Source organism: Neolamprologus multifasciatus, chromosome 12, assembly GCF_963576455.1.
Source record: "Neolamprologus multifasciatus chromosome 12, fNeoMul1.2, whole genome shotgun sequence".
In the NCBI taxonomy this organism is placed as follows: domain Eukaryota; kingdom Metazoa; phylum Chordata; class Actinopteri; order Cichliformes; family Cichlidae; genus Neolamprologus; species Neolamprologus multifasciatus.
In genome coordinates this window covers 11,994,805-12,014,341 of record NC_140450.1, presented here as the reverse complement: position 1 = coordinate 12,014,341, position 19,537 = coordinate 11,994,805, and the positions used below count along the sequence as shown (strand labels likewise).

At 41.2% G+C, this 19,537-nt stretch overlaps 2 protein-coding genes across 2 annotated transcripts; both read left to right on the top strand.

The window, feature by feature from the left end:
- Positions 1 to 2,668: 2,668 nt before the first annotated feature.
- On the top strand, positions 2,669 to 5,345 carry LOC146506547 (uncharacterized). Its single transcript, XM_085179788.1, has 3 exons — positions 2,669 to 2,756; positions 3,491 to 3,598; positions 3,692 to 5,345. Exons 1-3 carry the CDS (start codon positions 2,711 to 2,713, stop codon positions 3,838 to 3,840), a joined length of 303 nt encoding a protein of 100 aa, XP_085035914.1. The 5' UTR covers positions 2,669 to 2,710; the 3' UTR covers positions 3,841 to 5,345.
- A 945-nt stretch (positions 5,346 to 6,290) lies between these two features.
- On the top strand, positions 6,291 to 8,423 carry LOC146506546 (uncharacterized). The gene is made up of 4 exons (XM_085179785.1): positions 6,291 to 6,343; positions 6,867 to 6,940; positions 7,939 to 8,046; positions 8,147 to 8,423. Exons 2-4 carry the CDS (start codon positions 6,895 to 6,897, stop codon positions 8,293 to 8,295), a joined length of 303 nt encoding a protein of 100 aa, XP_085035911.1. The 5' UTR covers positions 6,291 to 6,343; positions 6,867 to 6,894; the 3' UTR covers positions 8,296 to 8,423.
- Positions 8,424 to 19,537: the final 11,114 nt, after the last annotated feature.

Here is a 19,537-nt window from a genome sequence, read left to right as displayed (position 1 = left end):
CTTAAAGTCTGACAATGAAAGTCTTAAACACTCACACTGCCAATAAATCAGCGCAGTTACAACAAGGCTCAAGCTAATAATTCTGTTTAAAGTATATATTATTGTATCCACAGTGATAAAGATAAAGCATGATTGTGGATATTAGCCCACCACTGAAGCTCAGCAGCTAAGTAAGACTTGCATTTACCTTGCTGGTTCTGGTCCTACTTTGGAGTGAAAAAGCAGCCATTCAATCAAAACATTAAAAGCAAATTGAACTGTGCTGATTCTGAACCTGTTTGCAGTTTGGTATTTCTGGCTATAGCTCATTAAGTGCACCACACATTTATGGGCTAATATAAATACCAGTTCTGGACATAATTTAGAGGAGACTGCTTATTCTTAAATATCTTGTGTATTCTGTCAAATAGTTTAATTGTGTATAGTTTCTTAATTTTTTAAATAAACCACATAATTAGGCACTCCTCTTCAGCTGCTCCTTAAAATCACATGGCAGCACCTCGATACATTAAGGCATGTAAACATGGTCAAGAACACCTGCTGAAGCTCAAATCCAACATCAGAATGGAGAAAAAAAAAGATTATTTAAGTGACTTTAAACACCTTGTTGAGGTCAGAGGAGAATAGCCAGACTGACTGCTTTAGGCTGATAGGAACAACAGCAAGTCGAAAAACCAACTGTTACAACCAATGTATGCAGAAGGGCATCTTTCAATGCACAAAGCAGATGGGCTACAGCAGCAGAAGAGCACGCTGGGTCTGTCAGCTTTGCACCATAATGTGAAGCTGACAAATTTTCCACAGCTGTGTAATGCTAACATAGACGGACGTCTCAAAGGAATGTTTGCAGAACCTTGTTGAATTTATGTAATAGAGAATTAAGGCAATTCTGAAAGTGTGCCTATAGTACTGCTCAGATATACTTACTGAAGTAGCTGGTGAATGCATCACCTCCTCAGTATCATTGTAAATGCACACTTTGCGTACTTGTAAATGTTTATAGCAGTTTATCATCTTATTTGGCCATGAAACCCTTCACCATCTTCCAGGTGTGAGGTGTATGAGGAAATGAAAACTTTCCTGATAAAACCTTTTGAGATACTGAGAAATGAGCCAAGCATCTGTGTGCAGTCATCCTCTTACATCGTGTGTTTCTCTCTTTCTTCCAAAATGAAACTGTTCAGAGCTCTGATCCTGTTTTTGACTCTGTCCTCGGGTAGGCTGTATGTTAAAATTATTATATGAATGAATTTCTTTCCATTTAGTAAAACTGTAAATGACACAAAGGTAATCAAAGGATAGCAGAGTGAAGACCACCTTGAAAAGCACAACTGAACCATGATTGTTAAGTGATAGAGAAAAATTGCCGTTTATCAAATTTTCTCTTTCTCCTTTGTTTTTCTTGCTGAACGTTTTCTGGGAATTAAAAATAAAGTTGCTTTATTCTAAAAATGAAAGTGTGAAGTGAACATTAAAGATATAGTACCCAAGTTGTGATAAGTTATCACACAAAAGAAATGCTTTCTTCCAGATTGTTCTACTAAAAAATAAAACAAATAGAAAACCTTCATGGCTTTCTTCCTGCGATAAAGAGGATAATCCAGGTTAATATTTTACCTGTCGGTGAGTCAGTGTTACCAATAGGTCACTTTAGACCACGGTTGGCTAAACAATAAAAACAAAGATCACTCCAGTCTTCCTCCTTCAGAACTGATTCAAGGCCAATTTACTTTGAGACCGCTAAGTTCCTGTGTTTACGTACCCGGTGACCTTGTGTGAAATATAGCTGCAACTTTTTATCTGTTCTCCCACTTCTCACTTGTCTTTCCAATCTTTTTAATCAAAATTTTTATTTGATCTAAACTTGACAGAAATATTGCCAAACCATGCAGTGATACCATAACGGATGATAAATTCAACATTTATCATTTACCTATAAAATAGTAACATGATGTATTTATCCACTGGATGGACCCTTTTTACACAATACAAGCGCTGTCTAATTCGCCCACACACATACTCCATGTGATGTAACTTAAATGGTTCACTAGCTTGTGTGTCAGTCCTATGAGCTGCTGTGAAGGAAACTTGTGCAACAGTGCTATACCAACTGGTCCCAGTGTTATGTTTCTGCTGGTGTCTTCAGCCATAATCACCATCTTCCTCTGAAGCTCTGGAACAACCACATCTTAATCATGTTTTACTTTGTTCTTAACCAAAAATTACAATCCAGAAATAATAAATGATTTTCTAACAATGTAAAAGATATCAGTTACTTTTACATTGTCAGGTATATATTCAATAAAATCAGAATAATGCTTTGATTGCTGAATTGTTTAACTACTTGTGTTCTGCATTTTTTATCATTAAATAAAAAGAGTTTTGTGATGAGCAGTAAATAAATAAAAAACAGGAGAGAGCAAATATGAGCATTTTGCAGAATGATACTTTTGCAGTATCATTCCTGTGTATCTTAGCAACAGTGATTATTCGGTAGCATTAACTTCTTTTGTGAACATATTGCACAAGTGCAGATGTGCACATAAATGAAAGTAATATTGAGTCCACTCAGAGTGACCTGAACTTCTCAAGAGGGCAGGGGCTTCAATACCATGCTACTCACTTTCTGAGAAACTGAAACTGAAGAGCTGAACAAAGCCTGTTTAACCTGTCCTCCTCACACATCGTGTACTTCTTTCTTATACTCACCATGAAACTTCTTGGAGCTCTGATCCTGGTATTGATTTTGTCCACAGGTAAGAGCAGTTTATGATCGGTTTGTCTTGTTCTTTACCAGATAATCAGATACTCACTGGTCCTTTCAGCTCTTCTATTTTTATACTAAACTGTAAGAGACATGAAACTGAAGAGAGGTTCAGATCACCTTGAAAAGCACATCTGAACTACAATTCTTCTGTGATGGAAAAGAAAGAAAGAATAAAATGGATGACTTTGTAACTTTTGTACTATTAACGGTTTGATTTAAAATACACTATAGTCATGTGCAGATGCAAAACTATTTAAAATACCTTTATAAATCAAATTATGGAGCTCACTGTATTTTGTAATAGAAACGGCAGATCCTGAAAGCCCTTTTACATATGACACAGCATGCCCAGAGCTGCGCTCTAAAAACACATTCATTTCTATTGCTTGCGCCGCAAAGGGCTATTTACCTGCATATACTCTATAGATCTGCAGGGTATTATTTTATCTAATCTGGGTTATTATTGTTGGGTTATTATTATTGTCTTGGGGTTTTTAAAAAAAATAAAACTCCTGGTCCAGTTCTATTTTCTTTCTCTCTCTCTCTTTTAATTTCCTGGTGCATTCTCTGAGCTGTGGTGCCACAAACTTTATAAGAAGCCTTTTCTCTGAATGAAAAAAAAGCTTTTCTTCATCTCATTAAGGCATCTGCAGTCTAATGGATCATGCTTTGTATTTGGAGAATCTTCATCTATGAATGACAGCTTTCTTTGTTTCTCTGCAGCATGTGGATTAAAATGCTACCTATGTGCATTCTCTGACCCTCACTCCTGCACTGATGCCTTAACTTGTCCTGCTGGTATGGATCGATGTTTCAGCCTTACTACAAGCGGTAAGTTGTTCTGCAGTGTATTAAGTAGTGTTTAAAGCTGTAAATCATACATTTTATGAACTGAAACTGAGGTTTTACCATTATGTGTTACAGGTACCGTCACTAAGGGTTGCCAGTTCACTAGCTTGTGTATCAGTCCTATGAGCTGCTGTGAAGGGAACTTGTGCAACAGTGCTATACCAACTGGTCCCAGTGTCGTGCTCCTGCTGGTGTCTTCAGCCATAATCACCATCTTCCTCTGAAGCTCTGGAACAACTACATCTTAATCATGTTTTACTTTGTTCTTAATCAAAATCTACAATCCATGAATAATTTCTAAAAAACTAACAATGTAAACGATGTTAGTTACTGTACTGTTGGTTATATTTTCAATATAATCAGAATAATGCTTTGATTTGTTTAATTAAATCAAAAAAGATTTGTTGTTGCTGTAAATTTTAAATAAAAAAACAGGACAGATAAAATATGAGCATTTCATATAATTTATGTCGCTGGTTGATAAGAATGGACAAAGCTCACTTTAAGATTTTCAAACTCCATAATGTTTTGGACAAAGATGCAATTTTTGTAGTTTTACCACAGTTTTCATTTAAATCAGTCAATATGTGACTGAAGTGCAGGCATCCACCTTTCTCTGAAGGAGGCAGGACTATCATTGTCAAAGTCGAGGTTCCTGATTGTCAAGAGATATTTTCATGAATACAGCACATATACTGAGAATTTACAACAAAGTGCAAACAACTAGTTACACTTAAGAAAAGGAAGGTCGAATTAGACTTTGCCAAAAAAAAACATCTAAAGGAGTTTGCACAGTCTGAAAAATTCTTATGCAGATGAAACCAAAGTGAACTCATACAAGAATGATGAGAAGAGAGAAGTTTGGAGAAGATAAATGTTTCATAATGTAAAACACATCATCTGTCAAACACGGTAGAGGAAATATTACAGCTTTTATGGCTACCAGTGGATCCAGGTCACCAATTCTTATTCATGGTGTGATTGCTAAAATAAGCAGCAGGATGATTTCTGAAGTGTGCAGTGCTGCACTCAGATTCAGGCAAGTTCTTGTCAGCTTTTTGAATGTTGGTTTATTTTGATGTTTTTGATTTATATTTAAGTCCTTGAGGTTAAGTTTATTTTCTATTATACCAAAGTTGCGGTTATAGTTTATCAGATTCCCCTTGTGTCTTCTACCCCTGTGTTTAAGTTTCCCTCACCCTTCATGTGTTTCATGTTTGCGTGTCTTATGTTATCAAGTTCGTGTTGTCATCTCTGCGTTCCATGCTGTTTCCTGTTTTATTGTGAAAGTCCTTGTTCTGTGTGCAGTGTGTCCAGTTTTGCTTCCCCTTGTCTCGTTAGGTCTGATTTGTCCCAGCTTTATTCCCACCTGTTCCCCATCCTCTCATTATCTCTCTGTGTATTTAAGTCCTCTGTCCTCTTTTGTTCAGTATCAGGTTGTCTGTTGTGTTACGGTTCCTGGTATCGGTGTATCCATGCAGCAGTTCATGTGTTGGGTTTTTAATGTTTATATTTAGTTTCCCCAGTTTAGGTTATTGTTTATTCTCGTCTTTGTTTGCCTTATGCATTATTTTGTATTTCTTCATCAGCCACATTAAACGGCTCACTTTTTCTTAATACTCAGGTTTTGGTTCCACGTTCCTTTGTGTCTGCATTTTGGGTCCACTCTTCACAAATGTATACAGTCTGCTTTGGCAAACTGTGACACTTGCTTCATCCAAGTATTAAAAATTCTGCCAGTTCGTCCAGTTAATTTTGAAAAGTATTGACTATGTGCACGTTAGCATATGCTACTTCTGGTGCGGAAACTCCTGTGGGGAGCTTTGTTTCCGGTGTCCTATTCGCGCCTGGTTTACGGTCCAAAACAAGTTAAGCAAATGAATGAATCAAGCGGCGATTTACACTTCTATAGATGTCTCGGGCATTTACCCAATATATCTGTAAATAATGTTCATCAACTTGTTGATATTTTTCCCCCGCGCCTCAGGGCAAAAGAGAAAATGGATTCAAATGTTATATTTCTCAGCTGTCCCTCGTTTATCGCGGGTGTTATGTTCTAAAAATAACCAGTGATAGGTGAAATCAATTAGCCAATTTTATTTTTTGACGTGCAAAACGTGTCGTGGACATTGTGGACATACAGCACTGCACTTCAGAGTCACACTGCTAGCGATCGATGCAGAGATTCTGTATTGTACAGGAGAGATGTCACGGAGGAGATCGTCTGCAGCGATCAGGACGCAGGACAATGTGATGTAAAAAAATAAGCATGCAAACTTGCACGAAAAAATCTCACAGCCAGGTGAAAGGTGAACCGCGTTATTAGCGAGGGACCGCTGTAATTTTTAAGGTAAGTCACAACATACCCTTCGTAAATACTAATGTATAGAAACCGTTACCAGCAATCATTCATTTTTTGTGTGGCTTTTTTTCACAGTTTGTTAACATGCTGTGTAGGTGTGTACTTGCCTAGCTGATATCGACATAACGGGGGAAACATCTGGTTTGACTATTCTTCACCTGTAGTTTGAATGCTGAACATTTGCCTGTTTAAATCACAAGACCAGTCACTATACAGAGATGTGCTTCTGAATGTGGACGATGTGTCTTCTGCTGCAGTAATGCAGTTCTGCTTGTGTTGAGTGATGTAAACAACTGATCGATCTAGGGAGGGAGAGGGAAAGAAAGACAGCCGGGAACAAGAGACAACACCGTCACATTGGAAAGGTACAGTAAAGAAAATGAGTGACACCAAGAAATGTAGCAAAGTCTGGAGCCATTTCAATCTTATTGACAAAACAAAGGCAGAGTGTAGAGTCTACAAGAAAAGGATATCATATAGAGCCATAGAGACAATACATCTTTGTGTGTCAAAGAGCTTTTCAAAAAAAAAAAGAGAACATATATGTTTAAAGCACTTCTGGTGGTAACATGAGGTCCAACCGAGTAGTAGTAACCTATTCTTAATTAACTTTATGATTGCTGCCTTTTGCAGCACTGCAAATCCATCCTGTGTATCTTAATAGTGGTGATCATTTGGTTGCATTAACATCTTTTGGAGAACATGTGGCGCAAGACGAGCAAGCGCAGATGTGCACACAAATAAGAGTAATGTTGCATCGACATAAGGTGAATTCACCTTCTCAACAGGGCGGGGTGTTCAGTACTGTCCTACTCACTTTCTCAGGAATTGAAACTGAAGAGCTGAACAAAGGAACAAAGCCTATTTCACTTCCTGTCCTCCTCACAGATCGTGTACTTCTTTCTTACGTCTCACCATGAAACTTCTTGGAGCTCTGATCCTGGTTTTGAGTTTGTCTGCAGGTAAGAGCAACTTATGATTTATTTGTCTTGTTCTTTACCAGATAATCAGATAATCACTGGTCCTTTCAGCTCTCCTATTTTTAAACCAAACTGTAAGAGAAATTAAACTGAAGAGAGGTTCAGATCACCTTGAAAAGCACATCTGAACCACAATTCTTCTGTGATGTGAAAAAAGCGTAACTCTTAAAAAATAGGTGAATATGTAAGAGTTTTTTTCATTAAAAGTTTGATTTGAAATACACTATAGTCATGTACAGCAAGCTATTATTAATGAAGTTTATGATTGCTGCCTTTTGCAGTAAAGGACATCCATCTATGTGCATCTTAAAACTAGAGATCATTTGGAAGCATTAACTTTTTTGTAAACATATTGCACAATGTTGCATCGGCACAAAGTTAAATTACCTCCTAAACAAGGCGGGGTGTTCAGTACCATCCTACTCACTTTCTGGGGAATTGAAACTGAAGAGCTGAAACATTAAAAGTTTGATTTAAAATACACTATAGTCATGTACAGATGCAAAACTATTTTAAAAATTGCCTTTATAAATCAAATTATGGAGCTCACTGTATTTTGTAATAGAAATGGCAGATCCTAAAGGTCTTTTTCCACAGCACCCAACACGCAGTGCTGCGCTTTGAAACACATTAATTTCAATTGCTTGCACTGCACAATAAGGTTCCATTTGCTTTTTATTGAAGAGAGCTATTTACCTGCATATACTGTATAGATCTGCAGGGTATTATTTTATCTAATCTGGGTTCTTGTTGATTAGTTTTTTTGAGGAATTTGATGTCCTTTGCCCTTTCTCTCTCTCTCTTTTAATTTCCTGGTGCATTCTCTGAGCGGTGGTACCACAAACTTTATAAGAAGCCTTTTCTCTGAATGAAAAAAAAGCTTTTCTTCATCTCATTAAGGCATCTGCAGTCTAATGGATCATGCTTTGTATTTGGAGAATCTTCATCTATGAATGACAGCTTTCTTTGTTTCTCTGCAGCATGTGGATTAAAATGCTACGAATGTGGATTCTCTGACCCTCACTCCTGCACTGATGTCGTAACTTGTCCTGCTGGCATGGACCGATGTTTCAGCACCACTATCAGCGGTAAGTTGTTCTGCAGTGTATTAAGTGTTTAAAGCTGTAAATCATACATTTTATGAGCATTGCATTAGTTAAACTGAGGTTTTCCCATTATGTGTTACAGGTACCGTCACTAAGAGCTGCATAAACAGTGTCTTATGTGTCAGTCCTATGAGCTGCTGTGAAGGGAACTTGTGCAACAGTGCTATACCAACTGGTCCCAGTGCTATGCTCCTGCTGGTGTCTTCAGCTATAATCACCATCTTCCTCTGAAGCTCTGGAACAACTACATCTTAATCATGTTTTACTTTGTTATTAACCAAAAACTACAATCCAGGAATAATTAACAATGTAAAAGATGTTAGTTGGATATATTTTCAATAAAATCAGAATAATGCTTTGATCGCTGAATTGTTTAATTACTTGTGTGCAGGCATCCAGCTTTCTCTGAAGGAGGTAGGACTATCATTGTCAAAGTCGAAGTATTTGATAGTCAAGAGAAACCTTCATGAATACAGTATATATACTGAGAATAGATAGAAGCAGCAGGATGAATTCTGAAGTGTGCAGTGCTGCACTCAGATTCAGGCAAGTTCTCTGAATGCTTCATCCAAGTATTAAAAATTATGCCCGTTCGTCCAGTTAAATTTTAAAAGTATTACATGTGGAATATGTGCATCAGAGTATAAAGACTTTGCTTCACCCAGGCTTTATAGAGGAATGTCTCTACACCAGGCAGAAACGTTAGAATGCCTTGAGGTACTTATGTGGGCAGTCAATGCATCGACATTTGTCACATTTCACCTCTAAAATAAGGGTTTTAAACTCTTGCAGATTTCTCTGAAAGACTGTCTACAGTCTCTCTCCTATGTTGTCTTGGGTTTCATTTAATCATGTTCTTCTCAGTTCTCTCGCTATCAAGGGGTTTTTCTCTGCAACAACACATCAAATCAGCTATCAAGTAAACCATTCAATGGAGTCTTAAACTGGAATGGCTCCATGTCAGTGTTAGTAAGTCAGCTTCGCTTATAAGGGCAGGCCTTGCAAATCCAGACCCGTCCAAAAATGCCTCTCTACCCCCTCAGTTGAATGCTATACTGATGTGCTTTTATGTTATAAATACAATTAATTCTAAAAGTCTGACAATAAAAGTCTTAAACATCCACACTGGCAATAAGTCAGTGCAGTTAAAACTCAAGTTAAATATTCTGTTATTACAAGTATTAAAAATTATGCTAGTTTGTGCAATTAAGTCAAGCCTCTGCAAAGGCAAGACTTTTTCATTTCGAAACAGTTAATACTGTTTTTGTAAAAAAAAAAAAAAAAAAAAAAAAAAAAAAGAAAACAGTTCCTACTGTATGTGTACATGTAGTATACATGTACACATACAGTACTTCTTTGGGTGTCACAGAGCTTTTCAAAAAAAGAAAGAAGAACTTATATGTTTAAAGATTGCCTACACTGTATAAAAAAAAGTAATATTAAAGTATTTTTACTGTGTATTTTACAGTTTTGTATCATTTTTCTACAATATCATTAAATTTACATAAATAGAATGTGATTTTACGTGTCAAATGTAAAATAACATAAAAAAAATTAATGGTGGTGTCAAAACCACAATGACTTTTAACACAGTTTGAAAAGAACATCGCCTCGTCTCTGTGGCAAGTGCTTCCTGTCCATCTTCTGACTCTCGCTTCTCCAAAACCTCAGGCCATGCTCTGCAACAAACTAGCAATTCTGCACGCACAAAAATGCAGTGACCAGCAAATATCCGAACTCTCAACTAGAACATAACCTACCTACAGTGTATGCAGGTGTGTGTGTGTGTATGTGTGTGTGTGTGTGTGGCTCGACCTCACACAAACTTTGTCTCACGAGAAGAGAGGCCAATTCTCATGTGCACAATAACCTAACTGAAACTATATCTGTAATATGTTGAATAAATGTCCTAATCAAGAACCTCTACTAAAAGCTTAATCAAAAGATATAAATGAATAAAAGACAATAATGAATAACCTGGTTATTCAAATTGCATCCTCCCCACAGCTCCTCAAAGTAACTTTCACTTTCACGCTCTGCAAAAGCCTGCGCTTCCTGTGTCCTGTCAACAGAATCAGCACATGGACATTTAAGATTAAAACAAGCATTCTAAAGCATTTAAGATTATTGATTTAACTCAACAGTTTAAAGTGGTTATAACTGCACCTGTAATAAAGCCTAATTGGGTACCAATATGTTTAAACATCTGAATGCAATATCAATACTGTAAACTGTATTATTAATGCAATGGTAATGATGATGATTATTAACAATTAGGGATAGGTACCGGTATCGGTTCTGACATAAATGGCAGTAACCAGACCGAAAAGCAGCGCACATTTCGGTGCTTTATTTCGGTGCTTTTTTTCTGTGCTTTTTTTCCCTGAGATGTCATACACTTTGGATTCTAGCCAATCATTTTACCTTTCCAAGGATAGTAGGTGGGCCCAGGTACGTACGTTCTTTTAGAGCAGAGCTACAGATTAAAAATGCCCAAGGCAAAGTGGTCAGTGTCTGGCTGTACTTCACAGCAAAAGATGCAAACTCAGCAGCCTGCAACAAGTGCTTTAAGCTGATAATGTGCAAAGGAAGTAACACCTCGAATCTGATGAAACGCCTGGCGACGCATAGCGGGTTTTTTTAAGCCGAGAAATGCACCGCATTGGATAGCTTGCTGTGAGAGCTCACGCCGAGCACATCTACTGCGGGCGTGGTGCCTGTTATCAGACCGGAGTTAGCAACATCTCCCAAGAACCCGAAGAGTAGAGGCGTGGCCCCTAGCCCTGCCAGTGTAGCAGAAAGGATGATGGATGATGATGGCAGCAGCAGCCGTTCTTCTCTGCGTGAGTGGCTTAATGTTGTTCGTGTGTAATTTACGTTGAGTGCGCTAACCACGTGATAACCACATTATCACATTAATGCATGTAAGGTGAACTAGCAAACACCGTGGTAGTTACATGCGGCTGTCTTCTTGTTTCATGGCAGATACAAAGGCTAAAATGACCAAAGAAAAAGTGGAAAACAGCTAAACATGAGAGGTTTTTGGACAAAGTTTGTGTTTTTTCCATTGTTTAAACACTGCTTCTAGCCAAGAGTGATACCATATATGCCCTATAGCTGCAGAAAAGGTTAACATTGTTATCTTTTTACAAAAAAAACAGCTAAACATGAGAGGTTTTAGGACAAGTTTGTGTCTTCCATTCTTTAAGCACCGATTCGAGCACCGGTTCGAGCACCGTTTAAGCACCGGCACCGTTTCAAAAGTACCGGTTTGGCACCAGTATCGGATAAAACCTAAACAATACCCATCCCTATTAACAATAGCAGTAAAATAATTTCCCTGATCTCCACAACCACTATGGCTCGAAGTTTACTGAGACGGTAAAAGGCATGGAATCCCAGCTATGAAGCCAAAGCACGTCGTCTGTCAGTTATAAGGTGTAGTCCAGGGGTCGGCAACCCGCGGCTCCGGGGCCGCATGCGGCTCTTTAGTCTTTATTTTGCGGCTCTGGGTGGTTTGGGAAAATAAATGAGAAGTATTTAGCTGAAGTGTAATTTATTTATGTTAGTTCTTTTTTTAACTTGTAGTTCTAAATTGGAAGATTATCGTGATTTTGAAATATAAAAATAAAATTATATCTTATTATTTTTTCATCGCTCAAAATAAGCGTCACACTCGCGGAAGCCGCTATACCCGCCAAAACGCTGTGCATTTATCGAGACTTTCGACCCCAGGTAGGCCAGTTATGGATCTTCGGATCCACATTATGTCAGCAGCTCCACCGTGAACTATGTTAAAACGAACACCGCTCACGCCTCACAGACGACAGCTTACAGTCCTGCTAAAGATGAAAGCCCCGATTTGCAGATGCTGTGCGTAGAGGTTCGGGACGATAAGTCTTATTGTAAACATATCACGGCAGACCCGACGATGTTTCCATGAAGATGCTTTTCAGCATCTCTTTACTGACCACTTTTCACACATGGTTGCTGTACGCATACAGCCGGCTGTAGCTTTTCAGCTCACAGCCCGACACACACCAACAACAGCAGAGAGAGCACAGACTTTAAGGCAGCGAGGCGCGATTGCGGGTGCCGCTCAGATGCGTCCGCCTCCCATACAGCGGCGCTGCAGACCACGCCCCGCCACACACATTAACCAGGTAAAATACATATTTAGGCAGAATTTTGCAAATATCTATTTTTCATCTTTTAGCAGCATAGTGCTTTTTTCCAATTATTTTTTAAAAGTCAGGTCAAGGCTCTAAAAGTCCAAAGGCGATATAAGGGTGGCGGCTCACAGCAGTTTTTGTTTGCTGGATCATTTTAGTTCAGCTGGCTGTCTTTCCTTTTGTTATATTTCTTTAAGAGTTCAAAATGTGTTATTTACATAAATAAAATGTAATTTTCTCTGTAGCACTTCATGGATTTCATAAGCAACACACCTTAGTTGCTCTGTGGATTCTTTTAAAAAGCAGTTAAAAGCTTTTCTGTTCAAACAAGCCTTTTTTTGATCTACGTATTTTATATTCTTTACATTTTTTACATTTGATCTTTTACATTGTGTATAATGTCTATTGATTGTATTGTTTATTTTAATATTTGTGTACAGCACTTTGTGACTGCCTGTCTGTGAAAAGTGCTTAATAAATAAACTTTACTTACTTACTTTAGTTGTTCACACAAAGCATAGTGACAAGCAAGCAAGCTGGTGACAAAGACCAAAGATGGCGCCAGTGTTTGCGGCAAGCCGTCTCCTCGAGTTTTGTCTACTGTCTGCTATCCTATTTTCTCTGTGTTATCCTGACGCCTTTGCGCTTCTTACCTATGATCGTCAAACTCTTCTGAATCTCCAGCCATTGACTCACCAAACGCCTGGTTTCAAGTGGCAATCAGGGAACTTTTTCTCAACTTCGACGGATATCTCTGATCATTTACGCCGCTTCCCAGCTACCCTTCCACCTAGGAAACGTCATAGGCGACGGGGTAAACGGAGCGGTATTCGTGTTCGCCTCAAGGCTTACTTAAACTCACTTGATGCAACCAGCTACCACGTATTTGTAAACACTATCTTCTTCTCATGCTCTCTGGGGCCACTTCTGCTATAGATTGCCCTGCCATCGCTGGATAAGTCCTGTTGAACACTACGCTCACCTAGACTCCCCGACCGAGTGCCCACCGGTTCGGAGCTGGGTGCGGCTTTCCAGAGGTGGTGTGAACTACAGCAATCTTCGCCTGCTGAGATCTGTTCCAACTAACAACAACCCGACTACACTTCGGATGGCTTTGCTAAATGAGATCACTGGTAAACAAGACTTTTATTTTAAACTACCTTTTCGTCTCAACTGGGCTGGATTTTCTTTATCTGACGGAAACCTGGCTTCGTCCTGAGGAATCTTCTGCTTTTTCAGAACTTCTTCCCCCAGATTGTGCCTTTGCTAGCTCTCCTAGGATCTCTGGCAGAGGTGGAGGATTGGCTTCGATTTTTAAACACAAATTTCGATGCCGGGAACTACCACCCGTCTCTTTCACCAGCTTCGAGGTGCAGCTACTGGAACTGAACAGTGTTCCCCCAATTCTTTGTGCTGTGGTGTATCGACCCCCGAAATCTGTTAAGGATTTTATTTTTCAGTTTTCTGAACTACTAGGGAGCCTGTTTTTACGCTACGATCGTGTTTTAATTGTTGGTGATTTTAATATACATGTCTGTTGTGAGGCATGCACACTAACAAAGGATTTCCTTGCCCTTGTTGACACTTTTAATCTTACGCAATGGGTAAGTGAACCAACGCATTTAAAAGGTCATTCGCTTGACCTAGTTTTGTCCTACGGTCTGGATATTTGTATAACGGATATCAAGGACTCTGGGATCTCTGATCATTCCGTGGTTATGTTTAATGTTGTGCTACGACATATGGAGCTTAACAGCCAGGGTCCATTACACCAGATGCGCTCGATTAATTCTGAAACCATTACCAACTTCTCTACTCTTTTCGCCAACTCTGCGCTCCCCGACTCCGTCTGTCTTGTGGATTTATCGACTGACGAGCTTACCAACCTTTTTAATTCCACATGTTCTTCTATTCTGGACACTGTGGCTCCACATAAGACTAAGCGTACTAAGTCGTCATGCCAACCCTGGCTGAATGAAACTACCCGTGCTCTCAGGCGCGAATGCCGTTGTGCTGAGAGGAAGTATAAAAAGGATAAGCTCGTAGTGTCAGCGGAAATCTTCCATAATTGTCTGTCAAAATATCAGAAATCCGTCAAAGTTGCTAAATCTGCCTACTTATCAGGTCTTATTTCGACCAATTGTCACAAGCCCCACGCTCTTTTTAAGATTTTTAACTCTGTGATTAATCCTCATGCTACAGCACACAAGGAAGTTTCTCCGGCTCTTTGTGAAAGTTTTTTAAGGTATTTTATTGAAAAAATCACTATTTTAAGAGCCCCGTTTTTATCGGTAGTTCCACATCAAGTTTCAGTTTCTAAATGCTTTGAGCCTGTGACTCTTTCTGATGTAAAGGAAATAATTGACCACTTAACAATCTCCAATTCCCCACATGATATTCTCCCTGCCCGTATTTTTAAGGAAGCGTTGAATACTATTGGGTCTTGTATTTTATTAATTTTGAATGCATCATTGTCTTCGGGCTGTGTACCGTCTGCCTTCAAGCATGCTGTTGTTCAACCCATTATTAAGAAGACTAATCTTGACCCCAGTGTTCTTTCAAATTATAGACCAATTTCTAAGCTTCCCTTTATGTCAAAGATCCTGGAAAAAGTGGTCTGTAAACAACTTCAGACCTTCCTAGATTCCAATGGTATTTCTGAAAAATTCCAGTCGGGCTTCAAGCCTTGACATAGTACTGAGACAGCTTTGCTAAGAGTTTTTAATGATCTCCTTTTAACCACCGACTCAGGTTGCTCTGTGGTTCTAGTCTTACTGGATCTGACTTCTGCGTTTGACACAGTAGATCATAACATTTTATTATCAAGGTTAGAGCAAGTAGTTGGCCTTAAGGGCACAGCCTTATCATGGTTTAAATCTTATCTTTCAGAGAGGTCACTCTCTATCACTATGGGGCAATATTCCTCCTCCTCGGCTCCTTTTCTCTGTGGTGTGCCCCAGGGGTCTGTTTTGGGCCCTATGCTATTCTCTCTGTACATGTTGCCCTTGGGATCTATTTCTTTCCATTGTTATGCCGATGACATTCAAATTTATTTCCCTTTGAGTTTGAATGTCACAGATCCATTGCATACATTGTTTAATTGTCTTCATGATGTGAGAACCTGGCTATCTCAAAACTCTCTAATATTGAATGACAGTAAAACTGAGGTTATTGTCTTTGACAGCCATATTCCATTGAACCAACTAACTGTTACCCTTGGCCCACTTGCTAGCTACCTCTCCAACGTTGTAAGAGACCTTGGGGTACTCCTGGATAGCTCTTTCAAATTAGAGAAACAAGTATCTACTGTGGTTAAATCCGGTTTCTATCAGCTACGTCAAATTTCTAAAGTTAAGCCTTTCGTCTCCCCCAAGGACTTTGAAAAGCTTATTCATGCATTCATTACCTCTAGACTGGACTATTGTAACTCCCTCTATTTAGGCCTCCCCCACTCCTCTCTTCACCGGTTGCAATTAGTACAGAACGCTGCTGCACGTCTTTTATCGGGTGCCAGAATGCATGACCATATGACTCCAGTTTTAACCAAGTTACACTGGCTCCCTGTGAAATTTCGCATTGATTTTAAAATTATTTTATTCACTTATAAAATCTTAAATAACACTGCCCCTAGCTATTTAACAGATCTTCTTCATTTGTATAACCCTGTAAAAGCACTAAGATCTTCTAACCAGATGCTCTTAATGCAACCTAAGTCTAGGTTGAAAACCAGAGGCGACCGTGCCTTTGCTATTGCAGCTCCTAGATTGTGGAACAACCTCCCTATTGCCATTCGCTCTTCTGAAACTGTTCAGTCTTTTAAATCTCGTTTAAAGACCCATCTTTTTACTCTGGCTTTGATGTAAGATAGTTTATTATCATTTGGTTGGTTTCTATGTTTGTCTCATCTTGCGTTGTATTTGTCTTATTTTATTTGATTTGATTTTTTTTTTATTTATTCTTTTTTTTTTTTTTAATTTGTGAAGCACTTTGATCAAAACTGTTGTTTTTAAATGTGCTATATAAATAAATTTTGATTGATTGATTGATAAAGGTAAAAAAAACAATATATACAGTGTTATCTTCATTTTAGATATCAAAAAGTATTTGCGGCTCCCAGTGTTTTCTTTTGCGTGGAAAGCGGGTCCAAGTGGCTCTTTGGGTGTTAAAGGTTGCAGACCCCTGGTGTAGTCAGACCAGCCGCTAGCTTGCTGGCTAGCAGAGTTGTTGTTTGCCAATTTGTTAGCTGCCAGCTTTCTGTGACCGTGTAAACACAGCAGTTGCAACGCGGATAGTTTCTACACTGCTAATACCCGTTAGGGGGCCCGCGACGACAGCGGCCACACGTACCCGGGTATTTTTGAAAACGGAGATTTTCCGTTTTCATTTAAAAAAAAAAAAATCCCATCCACACATAAAGGCAGAAATGAAGGAAAACGCTGCTAGGAACATGCCAAAGCAACAGGTGGCGATATATTCCTAACCGTGCAGAAATGTTGGCCAATCAGAAGTCTAGAAGCCTCGGTGGAAAATAGTAAACAAAGCTGGGGCATAGAAGAAGAACTGAGTCATATGTGTGGAGGGACAGTAACTGTGTGTGTATATGTAAGCATTTAAACACTGTACAGAGTACAATTAACAGTAGTGTAGAAATTCATTTCACCAAAACAATAACATGGCGCACAGTGTGACGTCAAAAAATGCGCACACCTTTGATGCTGCGTTTTCTCCGTTTTTCTTGTCCACACGTAAATGCAAAAACGGAGTTTTAAAAAGTATCCACCCTGGCCGGAGTTTTTAAAAATCTCCGTTTTCAGTGACCAAAAACGCCGGTTACGTGTGAACGAAAGGTGCAAACGCATAGAAAAATCTGCGTTTTCAAAAATGTGAAATTAAGTATGCAACTTAAGACCTAATAGGCGAGCTGTTCTACTCTAGCAGCACACCTGCACTCATGTAGAGAGGTCATGCGCACCAAGATGAGCTGCATGATAAAGTGAGGGAAATAGAAGTAGCCCACTGTGCTAGGTTTGCCCTATAAAATGTAATGGACATGTAAAGGATAAGCCAAGTACTTTATTGTGGAGGTAAACACAGACGACACGAGAGCTCTCGATTGACACTGCTCGTTTATTACTTATCACCACACAACTGAACACTTTTCCCTCCAAAACACAGCGACAACACTTCCTGAGAACTGGGTGTGAGTGGAGCCCTCCAGTGGTCCACCACACATGCCCCCCCCCCGAACACCCAGTAGGGTCATCCCCTAGTCCAGAACCCTCGCTTTAATTAAACGTCCAGAACGGCTGAACCGGGGAGGTGGAGAGCTGGCGGAGGGGAAACGAGCCTGAGGGCCAGGCTGGCATGGGCAGTCAGGAAAAACTGAAGATAGCTCGGGCCCCGCCAGGTGGGGGGTGCTCCCAGAGGAAGAAGCAGGATTGTCCGGTCCAGTGGAAGGCGGGCGGCCATGGCGGGGGGCCTGAGCCGGCACCACCTGATCATCCAGAAGCACATGTGCTGGTTTAAGTCTGTCAATAGAAACAGCCTCCTGTCGACCCCCAAAATCCAAAAGGAAATACTTCCGGCCCGGTTGAATAACCCTAAAGGGGCCGTCATACAGTGGACGCAGCGGAGGCCTATGAGCGTCATGCCTGACAAAAACAAACTGCGAGGAGTCCAACGACCTTGGAGCAAAGGTGCCGGGCACACAATGGTGCACTGGGCCAGGAAGAGAAAACGAGTCTCTTGGGGGACGGAGAGACAGCACAGATGGAGCGAAGCACGGGGGTGGGCTCTCAGGCAAGAATTCCCCGGGGACCCGGAGGGGCTGACCGAGGACAAGTTCAGCCGGGGAAACCCCAAGGTCTTCTTTAACTGCGCAGCGCAACCCAAGTAAAACCCATGGAAGGCGGTCAACCCAGTTGCCATCTGTGAGAGAAGCACGGAACGCGGCCTTAAGCGACCGGTGGAAACGTTCGCACATCCCGTTGGCCTGCGGGTGGTACACAGTGGTTCGGTGGACCTTGACCCCCAGGCCGTCAGCCATGGCAGACCAAAGCTCGGAAACGAACTGGGGGCCCCTGTCTGAGGTGATGTCGGCGGGGGGACCGAAACACGAAACCCACGTTGACAAAAATGCCCTGGCCACTGCTGCTGCTGTAGTGGACGCCAGAGGCACTGCCTCAGGCCAGCGGGTTGTGCGGTCCACTACAGTCAAAAGGTGCATGAAACCTTGTGACTGCGGCAGAGGACTAACCAGATCCACATGCACATGATCAAAACGCCTCCCTGGAACGCGGAAGGATTCGAGGGGTGCCTGTGTGTGCCTATGGATCTTAGCATGTTGGCATGGGATGCACGCGGCTGCCCACTCTTTCACTGATTTACGAAGGCCCGGCCAAACGAACCTAGAGCTGACCAGCTTGACCGAGGCCCGGACGCCTGGATGAGAGAGGGCATGTACGGAGTCGAAAACGCGACGACGCCACGAAAGGGGGACTACAGGGCGTGGACGGCTGGTGGAAACATCGCAAAGCAGGCTGGGCCCGCCATTCCACACGGGTCTGTCCTCCAATACAAGGCCCGTTTGCGCAGACCGAAGGGCAAGGACGTCCGGGTCGGCCTGTTGGTCAGCGGCCATAGCCTCGAAGTCTATGCCAACATAAACGGGAGAGACCAGCACACGGGATAGACAGTCAGCCACGCAGTTGGACTTACCAGCCACGTGCTGAATGTCAGTTGTGAACTCGGAAATGGCTGCCAACTGGCGCTGCTGGCGCCCGCTCCACGGATCAGAGACCTTGGACATCGCGAATGTCAAAGGTTTATGATCGACGTATGCGGTGAAGCTCTGACCCTCGAGAAAAAACGAAAATGCCGTGTCGCGAGGTGCAGGGCCAGCAACAATATTTGCGCTCACTGTCCCTAAGCGTGCGACTAAAAAAAGCGAGCGGTTGCCAGACACCGGAGACCCGCTGTTCTAACACTGCGCCCACCGCCACGTCCGACGCGTCGGAGGTCAACGCAATCTCCGCCGACGGAAACGGGTGGGCCAGCAGGGCGGCGTTTGCCAGCGCGGTCTTGGCCCCAGAAAATGCCTGGATGCGTTCAGGGAGCCAATCAATCGGGTCCTTAGCTGTTTTACCCTTCAAGGCAGCATAGAGAGGCTGCAGCAGGTGCGCAGCTCTGGGGAGAAAGCGGTTGTAGAAATTGACCATCCCCAAGAACTCCTGCAGCGCTTTAACGGACGCAGGACGCGGAAAAGCCGAAACGGCCCGGACCTTGTCTGGCAACGGAACCAC